Source organism: Filicampus tigris, chromosome 3 (assembly GCF_054856515.1).
Source record: "Filicampus tigris isolate MCC_2025a chromosome 3, RoL_Ftig_1.0, whole genome shotgun sequence".
Lineage (NCBI taxonomy): Eukaryota > Metazoa > Chordata > Actinopteri > Syngnathiformes > Syngnathidae > Filicampus > Filicampus tigris.
Genome location: NC_141219.1, coordinates 13605772 through 13628572, shown reverse-complemented (window position 1 = coordinate 13628572; position 22801 = coordinate 13605772). Strand labels below are relative to the sequence as shown.

The 22801-nt window shown below is 40.4% G+C and overlaps 1 protein-coding gene across 2 annotated transcripts; it reads left to right on the top strand.

The window, feature by feature from the left end:
* Positions 1 to 22773, top strand: LOC147149973 (hexokinase-1-like). Of its 2 annotated transcripts, none has more exons than XM_086026821.1 (21): positions 1 to 311; positions 7836 to 7998; positions 9051 to 9199; positions 9282 to 9401; positions 10740 to 10835; positions 10928 to 11027; positions 11121 to 11304; positions 11751 to 11906; positions 12862 to 12949; positions 13303 to 13448; positions 13717 to 13909; positions 14032 to 14143; positions 14724 to 14872; positions 16128 to 16247; positions 16330 to 16425; positions 16652 to 16751; positions 16832 to 17015; positions 17855 to 18010; positions 18693 to 18780; positions 19593 to 19738; positions 20448 to 22773. In XM_086026821.1, the coding sequence occupies exons 1-21, from the start codon at positions 249 to 251 to the stop codon at positions 20590 to 20592; spliced, it is 2754 nt and encodes a 917-aa protein (XP_085882947.1). In that variant the 5' UTR covers positions 1 to 248; the 3' UTR covers positions 20593 to 22773. The 2 variants fall into 2 exon arrangements, with proteins under 2 accessions (XP_085882947.1, XP_085882948.1); XM_086026822.1 differs by lacking the exon at positions 1 to 311 and adding an exon at positions 6092 to 6260.
* Positions 22774 to 22801: the final 28 nt, after the last annotated feature.

The following is a 22801-nucleotide window of genomic DNA, read 5'->3' as shown; positions in this document are numbered from 1 at the left end:
ACTCATCATTGCTTCTTCCTTGCTTTCACTCACGTGCAGGGAGAGCAAGAAGTGCTATACATGAGTCAGCCGACTACTTTGAAACCGGCCTCGATTCGAATGTGGATATTTATCCGTCTCTTTCTCTATTTTTAACGGGCCTATAAAGTTGAATGAAGTAGACGTTTAAGTGGGTTTCTTCCCCCCCCCACTTTGATTTCCCTCCATCTGTGTGTGTGCGTGTGAGAGAGCGAGAGAAGAGGAGCAGGATGATCGCAGCTCAGGTACTAGCCTATTACTTCACCGAACTCAAGGATGACCAGGTTAAAAAGGTGAGTACTCCATTTTGTCTAATTCATGTTTTGTAAGTGTCAGTTACAGTTGTTCCATACTCTGGCCTGGTTACCGTGCATATATGACGCAATGCACTGATGTGTTAAAGCCGTGACTCGGGAGTCTGACACCGGTGGTTCCTTGTTTGTTTTTAGAGGTGTGTTGAAGAGGAAGAGCGAGTAAATGAAAGATGAAAGGACAAATGACCACACTGAGGAAAGTTGTTGGTAGAGCATGGCAATTATGTCAGCATTTTTTTATTCGACGATTTACGTGGTTTTAAAGTCAATGTTCCGCTGTCTGTAACCCCTAATGTGTTCCTCTTTTCTTTTCTTATTTGAAGTGGACTTATAAGCAGCGCACAATATGATTGGCTGCTTACACTGGGGAAGCTAGAGTCGCAAGGGGGTTGCACTGCCCCCCTCTTAAATATGCTTGGACCCAATGTTCCCTTTAATTAAGGTGCGTGCGTGAGCAGTTGCGCACTCTTCTCAGTTCTCACCCTCGCGGCGCACACGGTGACACTGTAGCGCAAGACACACAAACTACATTTCTACAATCATTCCTTCAAGCATCTATTTACACACATACACACACACACCCACACACACCCGGAAACACACACACGCACGCACCCCCCCACACACAAACCACTGACAAGACGCTGTAAGCGACGCGCCGACCGCTCCATTCAGGAAGTCCAAACATGGGCGTAGTTTACGAGCCACTCAAATGACGCTCTCTCTCGCATTTCAGAGGTCAGGTGACATTTTAGTGCTTTATCAAATGGCATGTTTTCCATTATTTATGAGGGGGCATTATGGGACCACCTGTGTGCTAAAATAAAAGTAACAAACTAGGGCTGATTTTATTTGTGTCACAAATATCTATTCAATTAAATATTCTATTTTAATATGAAGGTGTATTCAATCATATGTTCTATTTTGATATATAGGTGGTTTGAATTTTTTGTAACGTACCTACATCATGTAACTTATGATCGCAGGTTTTGGGCAGGCATGATATTGGTTTGGCTGCCGTGTGATGGTGTTGCTCATCGTGGTCCTAGGAATGCTCAGGGAATGTGTGTGAATGCTCAGACACATGGAAAATTAGAGGGAACATTGCTTGGACCCCCCCAGGTGCCAGGCCAGATAATTGACTTTGGGGTATTTTCTGATTTTTCAGAGAATTCTTCCCCACATTTTCCCCTGTTCTCCATAGGGAACATATGCTGAAAGTTTATCTGCTTTTGGGATTTGTAAAAAAAAAAAAACAGATTAATCAAACTGTCGCAAACAGTTTTTCTTGTTGCAAAGAAATTTTGAACATGTTTGACATCAATAGGTCAGGGGTGGCCCAAATATGAAGCCACTTAGTATTTCTAATGGCAACAATGTAATACTTGTTGCATTGGTTTAGCATTTTATTTAGTGGCAGAGCCAGAAATATTTCATTGGTGTGGCCAGGGCGAAACCATGACTCACATAGGGGTGGAAATTAATTGATACACACACGCTAGAATAATACACTCTACTTGCATGATCCAGAACTCATAAATTACCAAGGTCAGCCATGCCATGATGTGAACATGGCAGAAGTCATTGTTTTCATACCACTCACAGTCAGGATTTCATGAAATAAAAAGCGCACATACCACACTTGTCCAACATAACCATAATACAAGCAGGAACAAGTGAAAGTAAAGAGAAACATTTACTAGATAATGCCTATAGTCTCCAGCACGCCCGCGACCCTTGCGAGGACAAGCGGTATAGATAATGGATGGATGGATAGATAATGCCTTTGTCTTTGCCATTTGTTTTCTTTTGCTACTTCTGTTTCTTGTCTCGTGCACCGTTTTGCTCGCTAACAGCCAATCAGAGGGATCAACTGTCACCGACGGCCGATGCCATTTTGCATATTGAATCTGGCAAAAATTGCCCGCCAATGGATGGCTCATTCAGTCAAGTCAAGAATCACAATGACATGGAAAAGATACAACAATCTCATAATCCTTGACATGCACAAAAATCGATACTTAATACTTAATCCAGTTATTACAGAACTTTAGCAGGTCTGGTTGTGTGGTGCATGTGTCTCAAGATAATATTCTATACCAGGGGTCCCCAACCACCGGCTGGGACCGCGGCGGGCTGCACAGAGGAAAGAACCAAAAAAAATAATGTACAGTATTTCCGGTTTAACGTCCGCGGCTGAAAAATATTTTATTTTGAAAAGTGACCGGATTCTCTCCGTTACGTCAATCTATGACTGACTCTTAACGCATGTCAAGTTGTCTCCGTCGCGTAACGCTAATATTAAATGCACAAGCTAGCAAATGAGTAAAATAAACAGACGTATTTGGAACATTTCTTAGGTCCTCCAGAGCAGAGTTTCCTAATCACGGGGACACATACTCCTCGGAGTATGCGGGCACTTTGCAGGAGGTACATGAAAAATTTTAAGAATTTATGTCCAAGCTCAATAACCTGTGGGACAAAATCAGCGTGTCAGCTCAAGTCTCATTACAGCTCAGATAGCTGTTGAAAAGTGTGTGTAAGTAAAACTGCTATAGTGAGCCTGAACATTATTTTTAGCGTTAAGTGTTTTGTTCATAATATTTACAGGTTGATGCCTGCTTGAAGGGAATTTAATTAAAATAGCTCCATATTTTTGTTTTAAAAATAGAACAAAGCCCTTGAGCACAAACTTTTGTATACAACCCCGTCCTCCAACAATAAGTTAAATCAGGTGAAGTGTTGGTCACCATGAATGTGTATATTTCATTACTTCCCCATTGCACCGCCCAGGTGGTTAGATTCCTGACCAAATGTGACTGGGCCTGTTTTCATGTGCCTCAAGGCAGCTTTCAGTCTCTTCCATCTTTTAAAGACCCTCTAAAAGTTTCCTGAATCCGATAGTGTTGTCAGGCAACCGGCATACATCCCTAGCTCGTGTTGCAGGAGACAACATGTCATCTTTGTTTTCCCCTGATCACAACAAATGTATTCACATTTTCCACTACAACATCAGAACAAATGCATTCACATTTTCCCCTACAACATGTGCTCCATAATTCACACATGAAGCCGGGGGCCACTTTAAGGTCGCTCACTGATGATGTCATCAGCTTCTCTTTCTGTCACACCTTCCTTTATAAATTGGGGAACGTTAAGGCCTGTCATACTTCTTTTTCGTAACCACCCTGTCTCTGTTTGTGCGTGTGTCTACGCGTGTACAGTATATGCTATGGTCAAACAACAGCCTGCGGTGATAAAAACACATTAAGAGCCCTGTGGATCTGATGCAATGCAGCGCATCATCCGTCCCACCCTCCCCTCTCTCGCTCCTGTCCTCTCTTGGCCTCCCTGAAATAGGCCAGCTTTGAGCCATGTGACTATAAGCACCACGCAGAAAGCTTACACACACTCTTGCAAGACTACAGCCAGGTGGGCAGTTGTTGTGTAGCTCCTGAGCTGAGGGATAGTTTAAGTGACCCTTCTGCTAAACACACTAGCCAAAAAATGCTAATCAGTTGTGAACATCCACACATCGTCACTGTGTTACACAAACTGCTCAGTGGGCGCCGCATGTTGTCTAGTGGGGGGAAAGTATTTTAATTTGAGTTCGTTTTTTTCAGTTTATAATTTTTGTTTCAGACAATACAAGAAAGACAAAAACAAATTAACTATAATCAAGGCTACACCAAAAGGGTAGGTAGGCTTAAGCTAAAGCTTTTTGATATCTACTCCTGTATCTCCATCCACCGCAGTGCCTTTGACTATACATTGTTGGCATTGTTGCCGTCTGTGTGTGTGTGTGTGTTTCACTGTGACCAAGGCAAGATGCAAGGCTAGAGTAGAGCAGAGGACAGTAGTTTTCCATATGTCCGTGCGTGTGTGCACAATGTCCAAACACCAAAGTGTCAGGTTTCAGAGCTTCCCCAAGCAAGCCTGTGACAAGGAGAGCAGGACATTGTTGACAGGTGCAGGGTGTGTGCGGAAGGGTGAGGCAGTGAGTGGGAAGAAAGAGGGAAGAAAGAGGACAACATTTCCACACAGTGTGACCTGCTACTGAAAGTGAAGCAAAAGGTGAAGTCACAGACGCAAAAGGTGTGTGGCAAATGTGTGTTCAGTGGAAAAAAGACCTTGAAACCCAGCCTCTCCCTTTGCAAAACAAAAAAGACATTTGTAAAATATAAATAGTATATGTATGACTCTCCAAAGGGCAATCAAGCTATGACCGCCATCTAGTGGTGAGTAGTGATATTACAACTTAAAACTACAGTTGGCAACTGCATACTCGCGGTTCGGCACCCGCGGATTCACATAATTGCAACAAAACATTTTTTTGTTTGGGATATGTTTAATAATGTTTAATATAAAAAAATAATATTTATTTTTTTGTTTTTGTTCCCCTCCATTTCACCCCCATTTTCCGTGAAAAACATTTATTGAATATTGAATCACCAGTGTTTTTTTGGAGGAATTTGTCAATTTTACACACTTTTATATATATATATATATATATATATATATATATATATATATATATATATATTTTATATATATATATATATATATTTTATATATATATTAAAATCCAGGGCCCCTGTTTTTTTTTGGTTACGTGTTCTAATGTGACACAGTCGCAGAGGCAGTCCTATGACATAATTGCTGCATCATCTCTCACCTTGCTGCAGGAGCTCAACCTCTTGTGCCACTAGCGGAAGTGTAAAATGAAAACATTGCCTAGTTTTCCCTCCTCCTATGAACCAGTTGTGCAACTTAGACACACACTGTTATTTAAGCTGACTGACTGCCTTAAGATTTACTCAGTATAACAAGGTAATGATTAAATAGCCAAAAGCAGGACGAATGAAAATGCAGTGGTATTTCATGGTAACAGGTAACAAATGCTATTTTTCCGGTGTCTAAGGTATCTTAAATTCATCTTTTAAATTGTGTTAATTAAATATGTTAATAAATCAGTGTGCAGAACACTATGCTTAATAAACACATTTAATCACATTTAATCGCTCATAAATAGATTTATGCAACGTCAGCTGAGTCAAGCCCCAATATGCAACCCCACAGAAACCCTCCCTCAAATCCATGATTTTAAACAAAAAGTGAATAGTCTATTGTGATGCGAATTTTGAATAAGTAATCAAGTGGCGGGTATGAGGGTTTACGAGTGACAATTAAGAGCATTCTGCTAATAAGCATTCCATGGCAGACTCTACATGTAGGAATGTTATAGGGAATGTAACACCCACACCCACAGTAAACACTCACTACCCGTATATCAAATGCATTTTCATTTGGAATATTTTGAATGGACTGGGAGAATGTGTTCTGATCTCCTGCTTCCATGTCTGTATTGAGAAGAATAATATTGAATGGAAAAATTTGAGGCCTGCAAGGTTGAAACTGTTGTAGACCTTTTCCACATTATCAACTGAATTCGAAACAGTCTGTTAAATGATTAGCGGGAGTATTCGCATTCCTTAAATTAATTATTATTATTTTTTTTTTAATGGTGATTTTTTTTTCGGCCACCCTTAAAAAAAAAAAAAATTAAAGCTTTATCTCAATTTGTATAAATTATTCCTGGTCAGGTGTGGTTATTCCAAGCCAAATTTCTTTCATTTCCTTGAAGCTGTAATTGTATAGCATCATAAAACAAACACCTTTCGAACAGTTCGGTTTGAGTTCCTGTTTGATGTAAAGTCATAAAGAGCATAAATGTCTCCAAAGTCTTTATGTCTGCCACACTGTATCCAGTCTCTTTCTGCTAAGTCAAATGAACTTCCTCTGAAATCACACAATACCACAATGACACTGTTAATGCCCTCGTTACGCAAAGACGAAGCTTCCAGGAAAGGTCACCCGAGTACAAGAAATGAAAACAAGCAACAGCACTTGTATGATCATACTTAAGATGTAAGTAAAATGCTTTTGTTTTTTTTGAGATTGAACATTGCCGAAGAATGTGAATCTTCTGCGGAACAGAAGAAGAGAGCCACAGAGCAAGTGATAAGGCGTGAGCCAGTTTATTCTTTGACGTTGACGTGACGCAACAATGGTTGTTTAACATCCTGTTTGACGCCACACAAGTGACACGGGCTGCGTGAGTGTGTCAACACTGTGGGAAGTTTTCGGCCAGTAAAGGAGATGTTTCAGCAAAGTACAGCAACCTCACAACTATGACGTAGAACGTAAAATGTGGCAATGACACAAGTGGCTACAATACCGGCTTGATGCCATTCATTTCTTTTTTTGTAAGAGAACAGGATGGTAATGATTGGACAGTATCATTCATTTCACAGCTATTTGCAAAGTCATTAGCAGATCCTGTAAATCTGGATCCTCTTTTGCAAACGAACATTGTCTTTTTTTCTGGGATTTGACTAGTGTTGTTATGCGGTACATGATTATGAAAATAATCACAATGGCTTTAACGTTCATTATAGTTTTCTTTTTTTTGAAATTATGTGATGGGGAATCTTTTATTTATAAAGGCCTTTTTTTTTCATTTTTTTTTTTTAATAAATGTCCCTGAGGCCCAGTCCAAGTTTATGACTGCGATGCATACAAATGTTGATTATTATATCCAATACCATATGACCAATTGTGGGTTACGGTAATTTACAGCAGTTCTACAGAGGTATTTGTTCTGAGAATTGCATGATGCCCCAGATCTAAAGCTCTCGTGGACCATGATTTTTGTTTGTGTGCAAACGCCCTTGCAACAGTTTAAGATCTACATAAAATTCCTTTTATTTTTTTGAGGGGCAGATATTTTTACACGAATGTTCCCCACATTGATGATGTGAAAATCTATCCACTGAACAAATAAACAAATCTTGATTCCTTATCATAAGCAAATGTATTTGAAAATATGATGCATGATTGCATGGATCTCTATCAAATCTGGTCTGAAGCTTTGATTAATTACCACGTGTTGTTTTGTCCACCTCTGATTTATCTGGCCTGATATCTGGCATATAACAACAACCTTTTCTGACTCTGTTAAAAATCATTTTGGGATAATATTGGATTTTTATGAACCTTGGATTGAAAATTTAACTCCTTTTGTAGCCTTCTTAGCTTTTGTATTGATGTTTCCGGTAACAAAGTCTTAAGCCTTGGTGGAGGTCAGCTTCTGTGGCCTTCCTTCCTTTTTACTTTATTTGGATGTGGAAAGTGACGTTCACTGAGGTGTTGCACAACGGTTTATAATTTTATTAGCTTTAGGTGCTTATTTCTCCCAGTCTCATATAAAGTACCCGAAAGCGTTACTTGAGTAAACGTACAAGTATCTTAGCAAAAATTCACTTCAATAGAAGTTAAAGTATTTATTTGTACTCTGTTACATTACTAGACTGAAATCTCCTGAAATCTTGGGAATTCCAAATTGCGTGACATGGGAGCGTTTGACTTTTGAGGTTGAAATGTTGAAAGTGAATTTCCATGTCCTGATTTCAAATTAACGGATTCCTTTGTGTGTATGGTCAGATTGACAAGTACTTGTACTCCATGCGCTTCTCTGATGAGACGCTACTGGACATCATGCAGCGCTTCGGCATGGAGATGGTCAAAGGATTGAGCCGCGACACCAACACCACGTCCTCGCTAAAGATGCTGCCGACATTTGTACGCTCCATCCCCGACGGCTCGGGTCAGTGCTTCAGTGTCGCGATGCGGCAAAATCATCCACTCATCTAGAATTTGAAAGTCTTATCATGAATGTCCTCTTTTGTGCTGCCGTACGTCCGCTGATTTGTGACACAAATGAATCATCTGTCTGTTTCACACTTTCCCTCACCACAAGCCACACTGTAAATCTGTGCCGTTGGTCTGTTGCGCCTTTAACTCATTCACTGCCATTGACTTATTTATTCGTCTTTTCACAGTCCAGCCATTCGATCCCAGGAACTCATTTATATATTTATTTTTTTTTTCAAATTTTTTCCAACGTTAGGGTAAAAGAGGGTCTGAAAATGCCTGGCAGCGAATGAGTAAAAAGGTGCAGTACTCCTTTTGAATATTTCTGCATCACTCCAGTGTAGAAAGAACAGACGAAATGAAATGAAAGACCATTTATACAGTTAAGACGGGTGCAGTTTTTTTCTCAACTGAAAGCCATTCAACAGCTGAAAATAAACAGCCATCTCAACTCACCAATTCTAAAATGACTATTCAAATGCAGTTTTTGCACACCTTGTTGTAAAAAGCTCTTTCACACCGACTCATAGTGAATTCCTGGAATCTTACTTTTTGATTTTGCAATAAGGAACACATTTGATTGCTTCTGCACTATTGACCTGAGTTATAATTAACTTTCAAGATACATTAAAAAAAGATGTGGATAGTTGCAGAAAATGATGTTGGGTGGAACATTGCAGTGTGCACACAACTCTCAACTGTTATCTTGTCATGTATGCACGACACAAGAGGTGTCCTGGCTGGTCCACCAATATTGATGATTTGGTGCCACACTGCAAAAACAAAAGACGTTAGTGACCTTATTCTATACCAATGGATGTGCAAACTTTTGCGCTGGGCCACATTTTTAACAGCGACTGATCGACCAGGTCTTCTGAAGGTGAAGTCAAATATGCCCTCACAAAATGTTTTGAAGCCGTTATTGTATTACTCGCAACGTCTTCCTTCTGTTCATTCTTTACTCCTCTTTGTCTCCTGCGGCAACATCTTTCTTGTTTTCTACAGAGAAAGGAGACTTTATCGCGTTGGATTTGGGAGGAAGTGCCTTCAGGATCCTTCGCGTCAAAGTCAGTCACGAGAAGAAGCAGACCGTTCAGATGGAGAGCCAGATCTACGACACACCGGAGGACATCATGCATGGGAGCGGAACTCGAGTGTGTTCACGCACAAGTACACACACGCACACGAACACACACACACACGCCCACTCTCACTTCCACCTCCGCCTTGTTCCAGCTGTTTGATCATGTGGCAGAGTGTCTGAGTGACTTCATGGCAAAACACAACATCAAAGACAAGAAGCTGCCAGTTGGCTTCACCTTCTCCTTCCCTTGCCAGCAAACCAAACTTGATGAGGTAAAAATTGTAAACACCTGAAAACAGTGGTGATGCCAGGTGTGGGTGAGCATTAGTCTTACCTGGAGGGGCAAAAAAGTGTTACAATGCTCAAGTAGGTTGAAATCCAGTGTCGTGCTACCGTACCTTAAAACGTGTTTTGTTTTCTCCTTAATTGAGATAACTGTTGTTGTGGATTGATTTGATTTCAATTTTTTTATTTCCCATTCATCAGAACTACGTCCAGTTTTCTTTTAGTGGGCGGAGTGTGTCCGTGGGTGGGCACTGCCGACCCTGCCCCCCCTCTGGTAACGCCCCTGCCTGAAAACCCCCTCTTGATTCATTATATAGCCATCTTATTTGTCAATGTCTCTATTTCAGTTGTGCTTCTAAACCAAGGATGGTCAACTGGCATCCTAGGACCACACTCTGAGTGGTCCCTTGATTAATAAAGAAAAAAAGAGAAAAAATAAAATGTTACTATTATTATTATTATTATTATTATTATTATTAATTTTTTTTTTTTTTAAGAAACCCGGCGGTTATTACTGTAATCCATGAAAAATGAGGAAGTGGGGGTGACCCGGGAAAATGGAGAAAAAAATCTACGAATATGCAGGGGTTGACAAGTTTAAATTGGAACCAATCACCACTAGAGGGCAGAAATGTCTTAATCTCGCTTACCAGGTTTTATCTAAACTACAACGTGAGTAGACTTAATATTTTTGGAATATATGCAGGACAAACATAGTATCTCAATAATTAAAAATTTTTCAGTGAGTTGATTTTTGTGAAAAAAATTTACAAAATGAGTTCTTGCACTTTAACGTTGGTTTCTTGTTCAGTAGTTTTGTGCCATCCTTCAATGATAATTTTATACAAGAGAGCACTTTGCACTGGGGAAAAAAAGTCAGTGTGTGGTTATTTTGTTGCTGAGTTAGTATAGTGGATCTTTTCTACATGCATTGAAAAATGTATCATCAAAAATGAAATGTATTAAGAGCACGTATTTTGTCCATATCTAAAATAGCATTTTTGTCATACGTCTAGTTCTGAAGTGTGTAGTCCTATGAGGCACCTTAGTTGCAAAGTTGTGGCCCCCTCCAGCATTTAAGTTGCCCATCCCTGTACTAAACTATGAGGCACCATATAGGCCAAAAATTTAGGACTCATACACACACACTACAACAGCCAAAAAAAACTCTGCATCAGCAACAGACAGGGGCAGGGTCTTTTTGCATGATAGAGGTGAATGTATACTTTTGACCTGGAGATTACGTCATATTAACCACAGATGACGTTTTTCTGTCGTGTTGTTTCATCTCGAGTGACAGACAGCGTTTGTTTGTCTGTCCGCAGAGCACTCTGATAACGTGGACGAAGCGCTTCAAGGCGAGCGGAGTGGAGGGCATGGATGTCGTCAAGCTGCTCAACAACGCCATCAAAAAGCGAGGCGTAAGTCATCTTTTCGTCTCCGCTGGAGTTGTGCATAGAGCAGCACGTAATGATCAGGGGCCGCCATGACTGAAGTCTTTTATTTCTTCCAGGACTATGAAGCTGACATCATGGCCGTGGTGAACGATACCGTGGGAACTATGATGACGTGCGGCTTTGACGATCAACGCTGTGAAGTGGGAATTATTATTGGTATTCCATCTACAGTGTGTCTATATTTTTCCCAAACGAGAGCTGAGTGCATACAAGAATTTAGTCAATATAATTTATTCATATTTCTTTTAGGAACCGGCACCAACGCATGCTACATGGAGGAGCTGCGTCACATCGACCTGGTGGAGGGCGACGAAGGCAGGATGTGTGTCAACACCGAGTGGGGGGCCTTTGGAGACGACGGCTGGTTGGAGGACATCCGGACGGAGTTTGACCGAGAGATTGACCGAGGCTCTCTGAACCCCGGCAAACAGCTGTACGGAACTTTGGCTCACTCATGCTGCTCTGTTTAATTCGTAGCATTACCCGTGTATTCTCTTTTTTTAAAAATACTTACGAGGCATCACATGATATCTTTATCTAAAGTGTGGGCAGAAATGTGCTGTATGCTGTCACAATCATAGTAAGTGATAATAAAACAAAGTCCTCAATTGGATGGCTCATCTATTTAGGCCATGTCCAAATCCGCTTTTCAGTTGGTGAATTTATATTGAAAATACTTAAATGCAAGCTGCACACTCGTTTGTTTGAGAATGTTCTACAAGAGCCTTTTCATTGCTGGTCATTCTTAACCATAAAAAAAAAAAAAAGAATTGAATAGAATTGTCCAAAAATGTTTTGATAGGATACAAATTCTACAAATTCAGGTGTGATCACCTTTGCGATCAGCAGATCATAACGCAAATGTTACTCGGGCTGCAGGTTTGAGAAGATGGTCAGTGGACTGTACATGGGCGAGCTGGTTCGTCTCATTCTGGTCAAGATGGCCAGGGGAGGTCTGCTGTTTGAGGGAATGATCACTGCTGAGCTTCTTACCAAAGGGAAGATCGAGACCAAGCACGTGTCCGCCATTGAGAAGTAAGTTGCATTTAAAACCGCAAACTTGATGTGCAAGTCAACTTTATTTTATATCCCTTGATTACAAAAGAGGGATGAAGGATGTGAGCCGATGAGAGGAGAAGAAGCAATAAAACAGGCCGAAATCCAGCTGTCAAGAAGCTAGTTGCAAACTGGGTGTGATTAAATCACATCTGCGAGTGAAGACCCACGCAAGTCTTAAATTAAGATTTAAAGATTTGTACCGAGGTCGCTGCTCTAATTTCCGCAGGTACGGCATTTCAAAGTACTGGAACCCGACTAGAGAATGCTCTTAAGTTTGCACAACGTTTTTGACCTCCTATTGGCCCGAAGGATGATGTGATTTACATTGATTTTGTGGTGTCTTAGTATGCTCACCACCTCTTTACACGTACTGGAAGTGGCATCTGTTAATTGCAGCCTTTCCCAAACTTTTGCTTGTGACCAAACTGCAATCAATAAGTTTGGGGTCCTGAGAAGGAATCACATTTCTAATTCAGCTCCAAAGATTTCTGTAAACTTCGGACGATGGTGGACATTGTCCAAGGGAAAAAATAATATGCAATTTAGTAAAATTACATGCAACATTTTGTTTTTTTTTCAAAATTTAACATTTAAAATTTGTATTTATTTGTACATCTTAAACCTTGATCTTTGGACCGACAGTTTAAATATATATACCGTAACCCCCCCAAGTAGCCAAGATTAGACTGCAAGATGTTTTTTCACCTGAGATCTTCTGCTCCCTTATAATCAACCGTGAAATTTAGCGAATTTCCATCTTGTAGTTTTCTCTATAAACTCATTAATCCCCATTTATTCTCATTAGTATATGACTCCTACTTTGAAAATTCCTGAAATAATGCTGCCCTTGTCTTGAGCGGCCATAGTTTGCGACGCCCTGCTTTATTGGATTACCCCACAGTGTCACTCTTTCTGTCTCTGTCTTGTTTAGGAGTAAGGAGGGATTGACCAAGGCCAAAGAGATTTTAATCAGACTTGGTGTGGAGCCCTCGGATGACGACTGCATCGCCATTCAACATGTGGGTATTGTTTCCAAAATGGATGCTAAATGACTTCTTCCTGGAACGGAGGCTGGCCTAATCCTGGTGCCATTTTATCTTCTCTTTTGGCTTCTTGTCACAGTCAATAACCTCTATGTTAGGTTATTTTGGAGACTAACACCATCGCTGTGAAAGTGAAATTGAATGGTTTGTGACTTTACGCGCTAGACGTGATCGACAGATGATAAATCCAGGGTGATCCCCGCCCGCCTATTGCACCAGATCATCTGGGCTAGATTCCAGCTTTGCATTATCCCTTAATAAGTGGTTTGAAAAAAAGGCTCACGTGGATATTTGAATGTGTTTCTCCTCCCCTCATCCGCTCCATTTAGGTTTGCACCATTGTGTCTTCCCGCTCGGCCAACCTGATAGCGGCACTGCTAGCGGCCATTCTCAAGAGGCTCAAGGAGAACAAAGGTGTGGCCCGACTGCGCACCACTGTTGGCATCGACGGATCTCTCTACAAGATGCACCCACAGTGAGTTACGGAAAATCATCACCACTCAGTTTCTGGAGACGGTATACTTTTTGCCGGCCCTCCCTGCACAGCCTCTTGAAATGAAATTGAAGTCTATTGTCAATAATGGACCCTGTCTAAAGTTGGTACCGTAAGGCCTTTTATGAAAGTGCACCGTCTTTATGGAGGCCCTATTGTATGTTCACAATCTAATGAAACGGCACAACCACAATCATAAAAGTATGTTTGAATTCCACAATTGACGACTTCTCTGACAAATGTACTTCAGGTATGCCCGTCGTCTTCATAAGGCGGTCCGTCGGCTGGTCCCCGACTCTGACGTGCGGTTCCTCTTGTCAGAGAGCGGTAGTGGAAAAGGAGCCGCCATGGTGACGGCCGTGGCCTACAGACTCGCCGAGCAGTCGAGGCAGATCGCTCAAACTCTGTCAGAGTTCCGCCTTACGACCGATCAGCTGCTGGAGGTGTGGAGGAGGGGATGCATGAAAGTGTATTTGTGTGGGTGTCTGTGTGTGCGTGCCTGCGTATGTGTGTGAGAGAGAGTAATGGTACGCTGTACCAATGAAGGTGTTGTATCTTTCTCCAGGTAAAGCAGCGAATGAGGACTGAGATCCAAAATGGCCTTTCGAAAGCTACGCAGGAATCTGCCACAATGAAAATGTTACCGACGTTTGTGTGCAGCACACCCGATGGCACCGGTTAGTCGCTTAACTCGATTTCTTGTGAGGACTCAGTAGACGCTAATAAAAAAAAAAATAATAATAATAGAAGACAATATGGATTTGGCATTCAAAATCAAGCTTTCTTAACGTGTTAATAAAGGCTCAGAAAAGAAGGGCGATTTCACGTCACTAGTCTCCATGCAGTGCAATTTGGCATTTGACACTGTCCGAGAAAATTTTAGTTGAGATAACAGCCTAACACCAAGGTCAAGCCTTGGAACAGCAGGAGCAAAAGGAGAAGGCGCTATCTTTAGCCTAAGGAGCTGTGCCATGTCACGGTGTACTCTCACACACATTGTGACCCGACTTTCATATAAACAAGTCGGCAATGAGAAAGTCTTCAGCTTCCTCACCCCATAATCCGTCATTGATACTGGAAATCCCGACCATGAATACTCGGATGTTCTCGTTATTTAAACAAACTCTACCCTAACCTAACTTAATAGTAGTTCACTATTAGTAGTCCACTCAGCTCTCAAGGCATAAACATGCAAGTGCACTTAAAGGTTGAATTGAAATAATTATTTTTTCAATACGTGTTTCTGTCTGACTGCAGAAAATGGTGATTTCCTGGCTTTGGATTTAGGAGGAACCAACTTTAGGGTACTGATGGTCAAAATTCGTTCTGGGAAGAAAAGGACAGTGGAGATGCACAACAAGATTTACGCCATTCCTCATGAAGTGATGCAGGGAACGGGAGAGGAGGTGATCTTAGAATCCGATTGAAAGGTTCATGCGTTACATGTCTCTTCCAAATAGGGGGCAGCATACAACCACGATAAAATAGATGTGAAGGGTGTAGGAAGTTGCCAGGCTACTGGTAAGCTTGTAAACGGCTCTGTAGCTGTTTTAATGTAGACTGGCTGGTATGGTGTTTAGGATTAGTGGCGTCTTCACTTCAATTTTGTCAAGTTAATCCTGTCTGTTAACTTTTGACCTTTGCCTCATTTAAAAAAAAAAAAAACTTTTCACATATTTTGCATAAGCACACTTTAATTCCAGACTTGGCTTTTCCAGGAACATTTATCATGCGTACAAACAAATGGCATGCCGTGTTAAGATATTAGTTCAAATTTACACTGTCATAACCATAAAACTTTTACGAACCAGAGCTGGGCATTTTACTAAAAATTGAGCGTCTGTTATTCGTCATCTGTCTGCAGCATGGGTACTCTTCCGCCTTTTTTTCCAGGGGGAAAAAAATAGTACCCGTCTATAGGCCGGTCCGCCTCGAATTTTAAACTGCCGTCCATCAGCGACTAAGTGTTATTATGACTAAGTGTTGTGTTTTGAATTTCCATGTAGTCTGGTTTCCTCCCAAATGACAAAAACATGTTTCTTCTCATTGGCCTTTTTCTGTTTTTTGTTTTGACCGACTTTGTCAAGTGGCATACAAAAATAACACATTTAACTCTGTCCTTAAAGTGCAAGTCAAAGCAAACATTTTTTTTTCAAGAATATGTTCTATGCAAGCCCAATAGTTGAAACAGGGCATTCTGATAAATATTGCGTTTGTGGAAAAAGTGTTAATCCACTCGTTTTTAGCCATCTCTGGGAGCGGCCATTTGGTCTTCTATTGACTGAAAATGACATCACAACGACCAATCACGGCTCAGATTCAGAAAACAGGTCAGCCGTGATTGGTCGTTGTGAGCAGTTGTGATGTCATTTTCAGTCGACAGAAGACAAAATGGCCGCCCCCTGAGATGGCTAAAAACTAGTGCATTTTGCTGCTTAATTTATATTCCACAAACGCAAAATTAATCAGAATGCCGTGTTTCAACTAGTGGGCCTGCTGGGAACATATTCTTGAAAAAAAATATTCTCGGTCATGGTTTTAAATGACCTCCACATATGACATCATGGTTCTGTTTCGTTATACTTGTGCGCATGAAAACAGACCCACACGTCACATTCAGGTTTTTTTTTTTACATGTCTGGCATGCCTTTCCTCTTTCAGCTGTTTGATCACATTGTACATTGTATAAGTGACTTCCTGGACTACATGGGGATGAAAAACACCCGTCTTCCTTTGGGCTTCACCTTCTCGTTCCCCTGCCTTCAAACCAGCTTGGATGCTGTGAGTACCTGTCTGCGTGTAGTTTTCTCAACAGCTGCCTAATAGTGGCGTTTTGTGAGCCTGTGTATGTGTGTGTACAAAGGGCGTCCTGGTGACGTGGACCAAAGGGTTCAAGGCAACAGACTGTGAAGGACAAGATGTGGTGGGGCTTTTGAGAGAGGCCATTAAAAGGCGAGAGGTAGGAGAAGAGATTGGTGGAACCTCTTAAATCAAATACAAGTTGTTCCATGATGAAGAATTGTAACTATTTTTAAGAAATAATGGAAAGTATTTAGCCATCATAACACTTATTTTAAATGTGCAGGGAATGACTTTATTGAATTGACCTTGATGATTTTGCCATTTCTCCTTTTGAATTAAATGACCTTGTGTCAATGTAACTACTTCTTTTGTTTCCTCTAAAGGAATTTGACCTGGATGTCGTGGCTATAGTCAATGACACAGTGGGCACCATGATGACCTGCGCGTACGAGGAGCCCACCTGTGAGATTGGGCTCATCGCTGGTAACTTTACATTTCATTAATGCAACTTCAATGAAATGATCTCAATAATAATCATATATCACCTTGACGTCTTCTTGTAGGCACCGGCAGTAATGCCTGTTACATGGAGGAGATGAAGAACATTGAGATGATAGATTCCACCGAAGGGCGAATGTGTGTCAACATGGAGTGGGGGGCCTTTGGTGATAACGGATGCCTGGATGACATCAGGACCGAGTATGACCGTGCTGTAGATGACTTCTCTCTCAATCCAGGGCAACAGAGGTAAAACACGTACACAAACATGCACATATACTGTACTTGCTTGCGTCCCTTTCTGTGCTAGACTTCAGTCATCGCTCTACGATGCATCCGGAACGCATTCGCAGTACTTCATTTCCTGCACATTTTGTTAAGTTACAAGCTTATCTCGAAGTTGAATGAATATGAGTATATTTGAATATATTTTTCCTTCACACAAAACCCTTTGAAAGCATTGAGAAAAACAATGGCAAGTTTTTGGTAAATTCATTAACGGACTACGACATCGATTATACAGTGGTGCTTTGAAATACAAGTGGCGCGACTTTCAATTTTATGAGATATGAGCCCGTTTGGCTTTCTTTTTTTTTTTTTTGGGTTTGATGGGGTTGAAGAAAAGCTTTGGATGATTTATGGTGTTATAATCCTTTAAGCATTTCAACACATATTTCAACACAAATGATGGAGCAACTCATGTAGACAGACAGTATAACAGTACTCATAGGCATATTCTTCATGAAAAAAATGACCAAGTCTCTTGTGAAACACTTCATTGTGTGGGTCTCTATGTCTGTATTATACTGCCACCAGGTCGCCAAGGTGTGCACACCAGAAGAAGCAGCACATTGTCCATTAAATTGAAGCAAATGTTCTGGGCAAAGCTGTTTAATTCTTTACATTCTATTTGTCATTACTGTATGTTTTTATGAAGTACAATCAGATATTTCCAGAAATGTTTAATCGTATTGAAGTTTGGGCTCTGGCCATGATGATGTGAATACTTTCCAATTATGCTGCGTATTTATGGATTATTTACTTTGTGTCTGTGCGTGTGCGTGTGTTTGTGTGTATATACACTACAGATATGAGAAAATGTGCAGTGGTATGTACCTTGGAGAAATAGTGCGGAACATCTTAATAGATTTGACCAAGAGGGGCTTCCTGTTCAGAGGGCAGATTTCGGGGACGCTGAAGACCAGAGGCATCTTTGAAACAAAGTTCCTTTCTCAAATTGAGAGGTAAGAAACCACCTCAATGTACACATTTTTAATGTAGCAACGTACTCAGCTAGATGCTTGCTTACCTCAGTGATGTTCTTACTACGAGTGGGCATATTCATTAATTAATCAATTTATTAGCTGGAATTGGAATTGATTGCTTATTATTTGTGTCTTAAATTAGTTGAGGTGAACTGGAGTGCAGTATTTAAATGCATCCAGCAGAGGTGCTGCTGATTCAGTATCAACTACAGGTGCATCTCAATATACTAGGATGTCATGGAAACTTGATTCATTTAACTAGTTCAATTCAAAAAGTGACATTCATAAGTTCACTGCAGAGAGTGAAATATTTATTAAAAAAAATGTCATAGTTTTGATGGTAGCTTGCAGCTGTTGTGAGCCCTAAAGAAGCAATCAAATGCTTGTCAATTAAGAAATTAGGTAGGTAAACAAATCTATCAATATATCCATACCTCCCTTCTGCTCAATACAAGACTTCACAACAGGACTTCAGAGTATTCAGGGAGATATTCTCCCATCCCTTTGAAAATCATACTGGAAAATCATTTTAATTTGTTATTAGTTTACATTTTTATTATGTCCAAGTTATGAGTATTCCTCAACTTGATTAAAAATTGTGATTTTTCCTTCACACTGGTGACTCTTGATGTGTTTGTGTGTGTTTTTCCCCTTTCTCCAGTGACAGATTGGCATTACTTCAAGTGAGGTCCATCTTGCAACACTTGGGACTGGACAGCACCTGTGATGACAGTATTATTGTCAAAGAGGTACGTTGCACCAGATAGTTAAAAACACATAATAAGAAAATAATCGTCACATCATTACCGCGTGCAATCAATGAAGCGTCTGTATGGCTGAATTACGACTATCGAAACAAATGTGCACTTCATGTTTCAAGAGCATTCAGACAGCAGACGCATTGCATACCTATCCGATTTATCTATCCACGCACGAAAGAGGCCCGGGTCAGATTTGAAAAAATCTGAATTGTACTGTTCACACTGCATTAAAAAAAATCTAGTTTGCAAAATCGAGTTGCAAAGTGAACGTAGCCCATATATTGTAAAATCTCTTATGTGTCCCCCCATAATTGACTCAGGGTATCCCCAGGGCTCAATCTTGAGTCCGATACTATTTTGAATTGAAAAAGGTATTTTAGCATCGCGCTGCTTCCAAGGGTCATTCCCGGGGCTCGATCTTAAGTCCAACACTATTTTGAATTTTAAAAGGATTTTAGCGTTGTACTGCTGCCATTTGCACTTTCACACCCTTAGTAGTCTCAACAGAGAATGTTATCAAAACAAACTCTTGAACCTTATTGATTGCATCTGAGCCGGGGTTTTAGAAAAAAAATGCAGTCGGTGCACATTTGTGAGGAAATCTTGAAACTTACTAAACATTTGCACAACTGTGATGTGTGAAAGAGCTTTGTGTGTGACAATCTGTGAATTTCACATGTGGAAATGCATGTCTCCCTTTTATGGTTTTGTGAACTGATGAGATTAAAAATAGCATTGTGTGACTATAGTTTGGCAATGAAGACAAACAAGTGTTTTTTTGTTGTTCTTGTGTTGTACAGGTTTGTGGAGCAGTGTCACGTCGGGCCGCTCAGCTCTGCGGGGCAGGAATGGCGGCAGTAGTTGATAAAATCAGGGAAAACCGTGGCTTGGACTATTTGAACATCACTGTCGGGGTGGATGGCACGCTCTACAAACTGCATCCACAGTAAGTTACAGTATTGCAATATTTTTCAACACAAAACAATTGTCCGCTTCATCAAATGCTCATAAATCGTTCACGAGGACACCCAAGAGGTAAGGGCGTGCTTCACGATGTGAGAAATACGATAAATCAGCCGCTGAAGCGCTGGTGAAGTACTAACCATAAGCAGCAACAATCGGAGAATCTGAATTTTTTTTTTTTTTTTTGATAAGCAGTTCACATAACGAATGAATGGATGGATGAAAAATGACAAGCTAAAAATCACAGCATTTCTGACCAATGAAAATAGCTTTGGAAAAGGGCATCCTGCTCATTTCCAACACAAATTGACCTTTAAGTGAAGTAAGCAGTCACTTTACTTTACATCAGGGGTATCCAAACTTTTTGGGGGCCAAATATTCATCTTCAAATTGCTTAAATTTTCACGGCATTTATTACCTGTCACCTTTTCGTAGTTTGCATGTTGATATTGAATTTCTTGAAAACAGCCCCACAGTCACGACTCTACAGACAGTTGTTTTGTATTTCAGTGAAAAAATATGACAATGTCCACTTGTTCTGGAAGCAACGGCACTCTCTGCCACTCAATATTAATTTTAAGCCAGAGGCTGTGGGCTGGTAGAAATTTGAACACGGGCCGCATTTGGCCCCCGGGCCGGACTTTGGACATGGCTGCTTTACATCATCCCAACTAATTATCTTGTCTGCGCAGCTTCTCTCGGATCATGCACAAAACCGTCAAGGAACTGGCCCCGCATTGCCACGTCAACTTCCTGCTGTCGGAGGACGGCAGCGGCAAAGGGGCGGCACTCATCACAGCTGTGGGTGTCCGGTCGAGACAAGAGCTCAACAACTAATCACTTGACTTCCAACTGGCCCCTCAATGCTCTGCCCACTCCTCTGTCCCACACTCCAGAGCTGCTTTAGTGCGTCCATGTGGAAGAAAGAAAGCTAAGTAGCACAATCACTATATTAGCCGTAAACCATGTTGAAAATTCCAAAAGATAAAAAGCTCATTCAATTGCTATAACGCACCACTGCAACTTTGCTCAGTGCTGTGTTATGTTGCCGCCTTCATGATGTTTCTAGTAATTGCAAGGTGTCAATCGTAACACAATACTCATGTCTCACTGCAGTGGCGTGTTGCATTAATGTTCTTCCTTGATGATTAGTAGGTGCAGGTCCATTAAAATATATTTTGTACCAAAGTCAGCTTAATATGTCTGCACAAAATATACAAATATGATATGTGAAAGGGAATTTTGTTGTTTGTTTTAAGATATTATTCCGGTATACAATATATTTTGCATGTAGTTTTATTTATTCTATTTTTATATCTAGAGATGATGAAATACTGCAATAATGACGCACAAACACACATACAAAGAGAAAGCTGTTATTTCTAATCAGCTCAGTTCCGTGAACATGAACAGGGAACATCCAATCTCTGCTCCGGCGACACATGCTTATTGAACGTGCTTGTTCTCCTATTCTTTTATGTTCTATGTTCTTGTAATCTACTGTAAATTATGTCCAAAGAACACTTGTACGTGATCATGTATTGGTACAAATCTGCTGTCTGCACGGCTTGAATCCATCTGTTCATTAGCAACCGCGACGAAAGTGCGTGAGGTGCTATCATGGGTGCCATTTGGAACACTGGCCCAAATCTGTGGAGGAATATTTCACTTGCTGAAACTTTAAGATGATTTGAAACATTCTGATGAGGAGGCTTTTAAATGTTCTCACTTCTTGTATGATACATTTGTCATATCTCTTTAAATCTCAGAGGGAAGTTATTTAAATGATCAATTAAGTGTTTGTTGTTTTTTTTTGTTGGGCTTTACTGAAAGTGAACACTCACGCATGAGTTGTAAATCCCCTGAGTCCTGGTGTCCATCAGGGCTCCATCCTAGGTGCATAGCTATTTGAAACGTAGTATTAAGTATTACAATGTTAGCAAATCCATTTTATTATGATGCTAGCGAATGGAGGGGGAACAGTTTTTCATCAGTGGTACTGGGGGTGAGCTGATTTTAGACAATAATTTACATGGTATTCTTTTCTTTAAGACCACACACTTAGTAACCAGATTTTTGACAAAATGCTGTTTTAAATATGGACAAAATATGTGCTTAAATGTGTGCTCTTAATATTTAATTTTTCATAATACATTTCTCAATGCATGTATAAAAGATTCATTGTCTTAATCGAAGAACCAAGTAAGGGTTTGAAGCAAACAACAAAATTGTGATTTTTCTTCTTTTTCCTTTTTTTTTTTTTTTCTTTTCAAGTGCAAAAAGCTCGCTCGCCTAAAAATTACCATTCAACGACGGCACACAACTGCTCTACGGCAAACCAACACTAAGTGCAAGAACTCATTTAAAAAAATCCACTAAAAATGTTGATATTATTGAGGTACTATGTTTTGTCCTGCATATCATTCCAAATTCGCAAAAAATATCAGTATATTTATCAATATCAGTAAAAGTATATTTTTGTTCACTCATTTCCTCCCATTCATTGTGGAAAAGCTGTATTTAATGATTATCATTTTTTTTTTAATTTATGTTTTTTTTTTTAGAATTCTTTGGGTTTGCAAAAAAAAAATGGGGGAAGGGGGGATTAATCAATCTGTGTGGTTGGGGGCTGCATGCGGGCTGCCATTTGCTCACCCTTGCTCCATTGTCTCAATAGGAACAGCTCTTGAACCTTTTTGCATTCCAGATGGGTTTTTTGGAAAACATTGTAATGTTGATATAAAGTGACAAACTGCAGTACCTGAACTACACTCCCTGGATAGAGAAAGTGAAGCTGCTACGGTGTTGTACATAGATTATAAATCAATCAGATTTATGTGGGCAAGAGAATCACAAACCAATATCAATAAGAAGTCTCATGAATGGCAGAGTAAAACCTGTTTTTGCCTCAATGATTACCCTATCATTACTCTGTCAGTATTCATCACAAACAATTCAGTTGCTTTGCTGTATCTGTCCAACACTGTAAATCATTCAATAAATACAGTCAAGACAGTGTCAGAATGACTGATGCTTGGGTCTATCA

What these genes read in the sequence shown, in the direction of transcription:
- LOC147149973 (XM_086026821.1), top strand. Translation starts at nt 249, where the DNA reads ATGATCGCAGCTCAGGTACTAGCCTATTACTTCACCGAACTCAAGGAT. An exon ending in AGCAAACCAAACTTGATGAG is followed by an intron (nt 9,402 to 10,739) that starts GTAAAAATTGTA and finishes GTCTGTCCGCAG; the next exon opens with AGCACTCTGATAACGTGGAC. An exon ending in CTCTACAAACTGCATCCACA is followed by an intron (nt 19,739 to 20,447) that starts GTAAGTTACAGT and finishes TTGTCTGCGCAG; the next exon opens with CTTCTCTCGGATCATGCACA.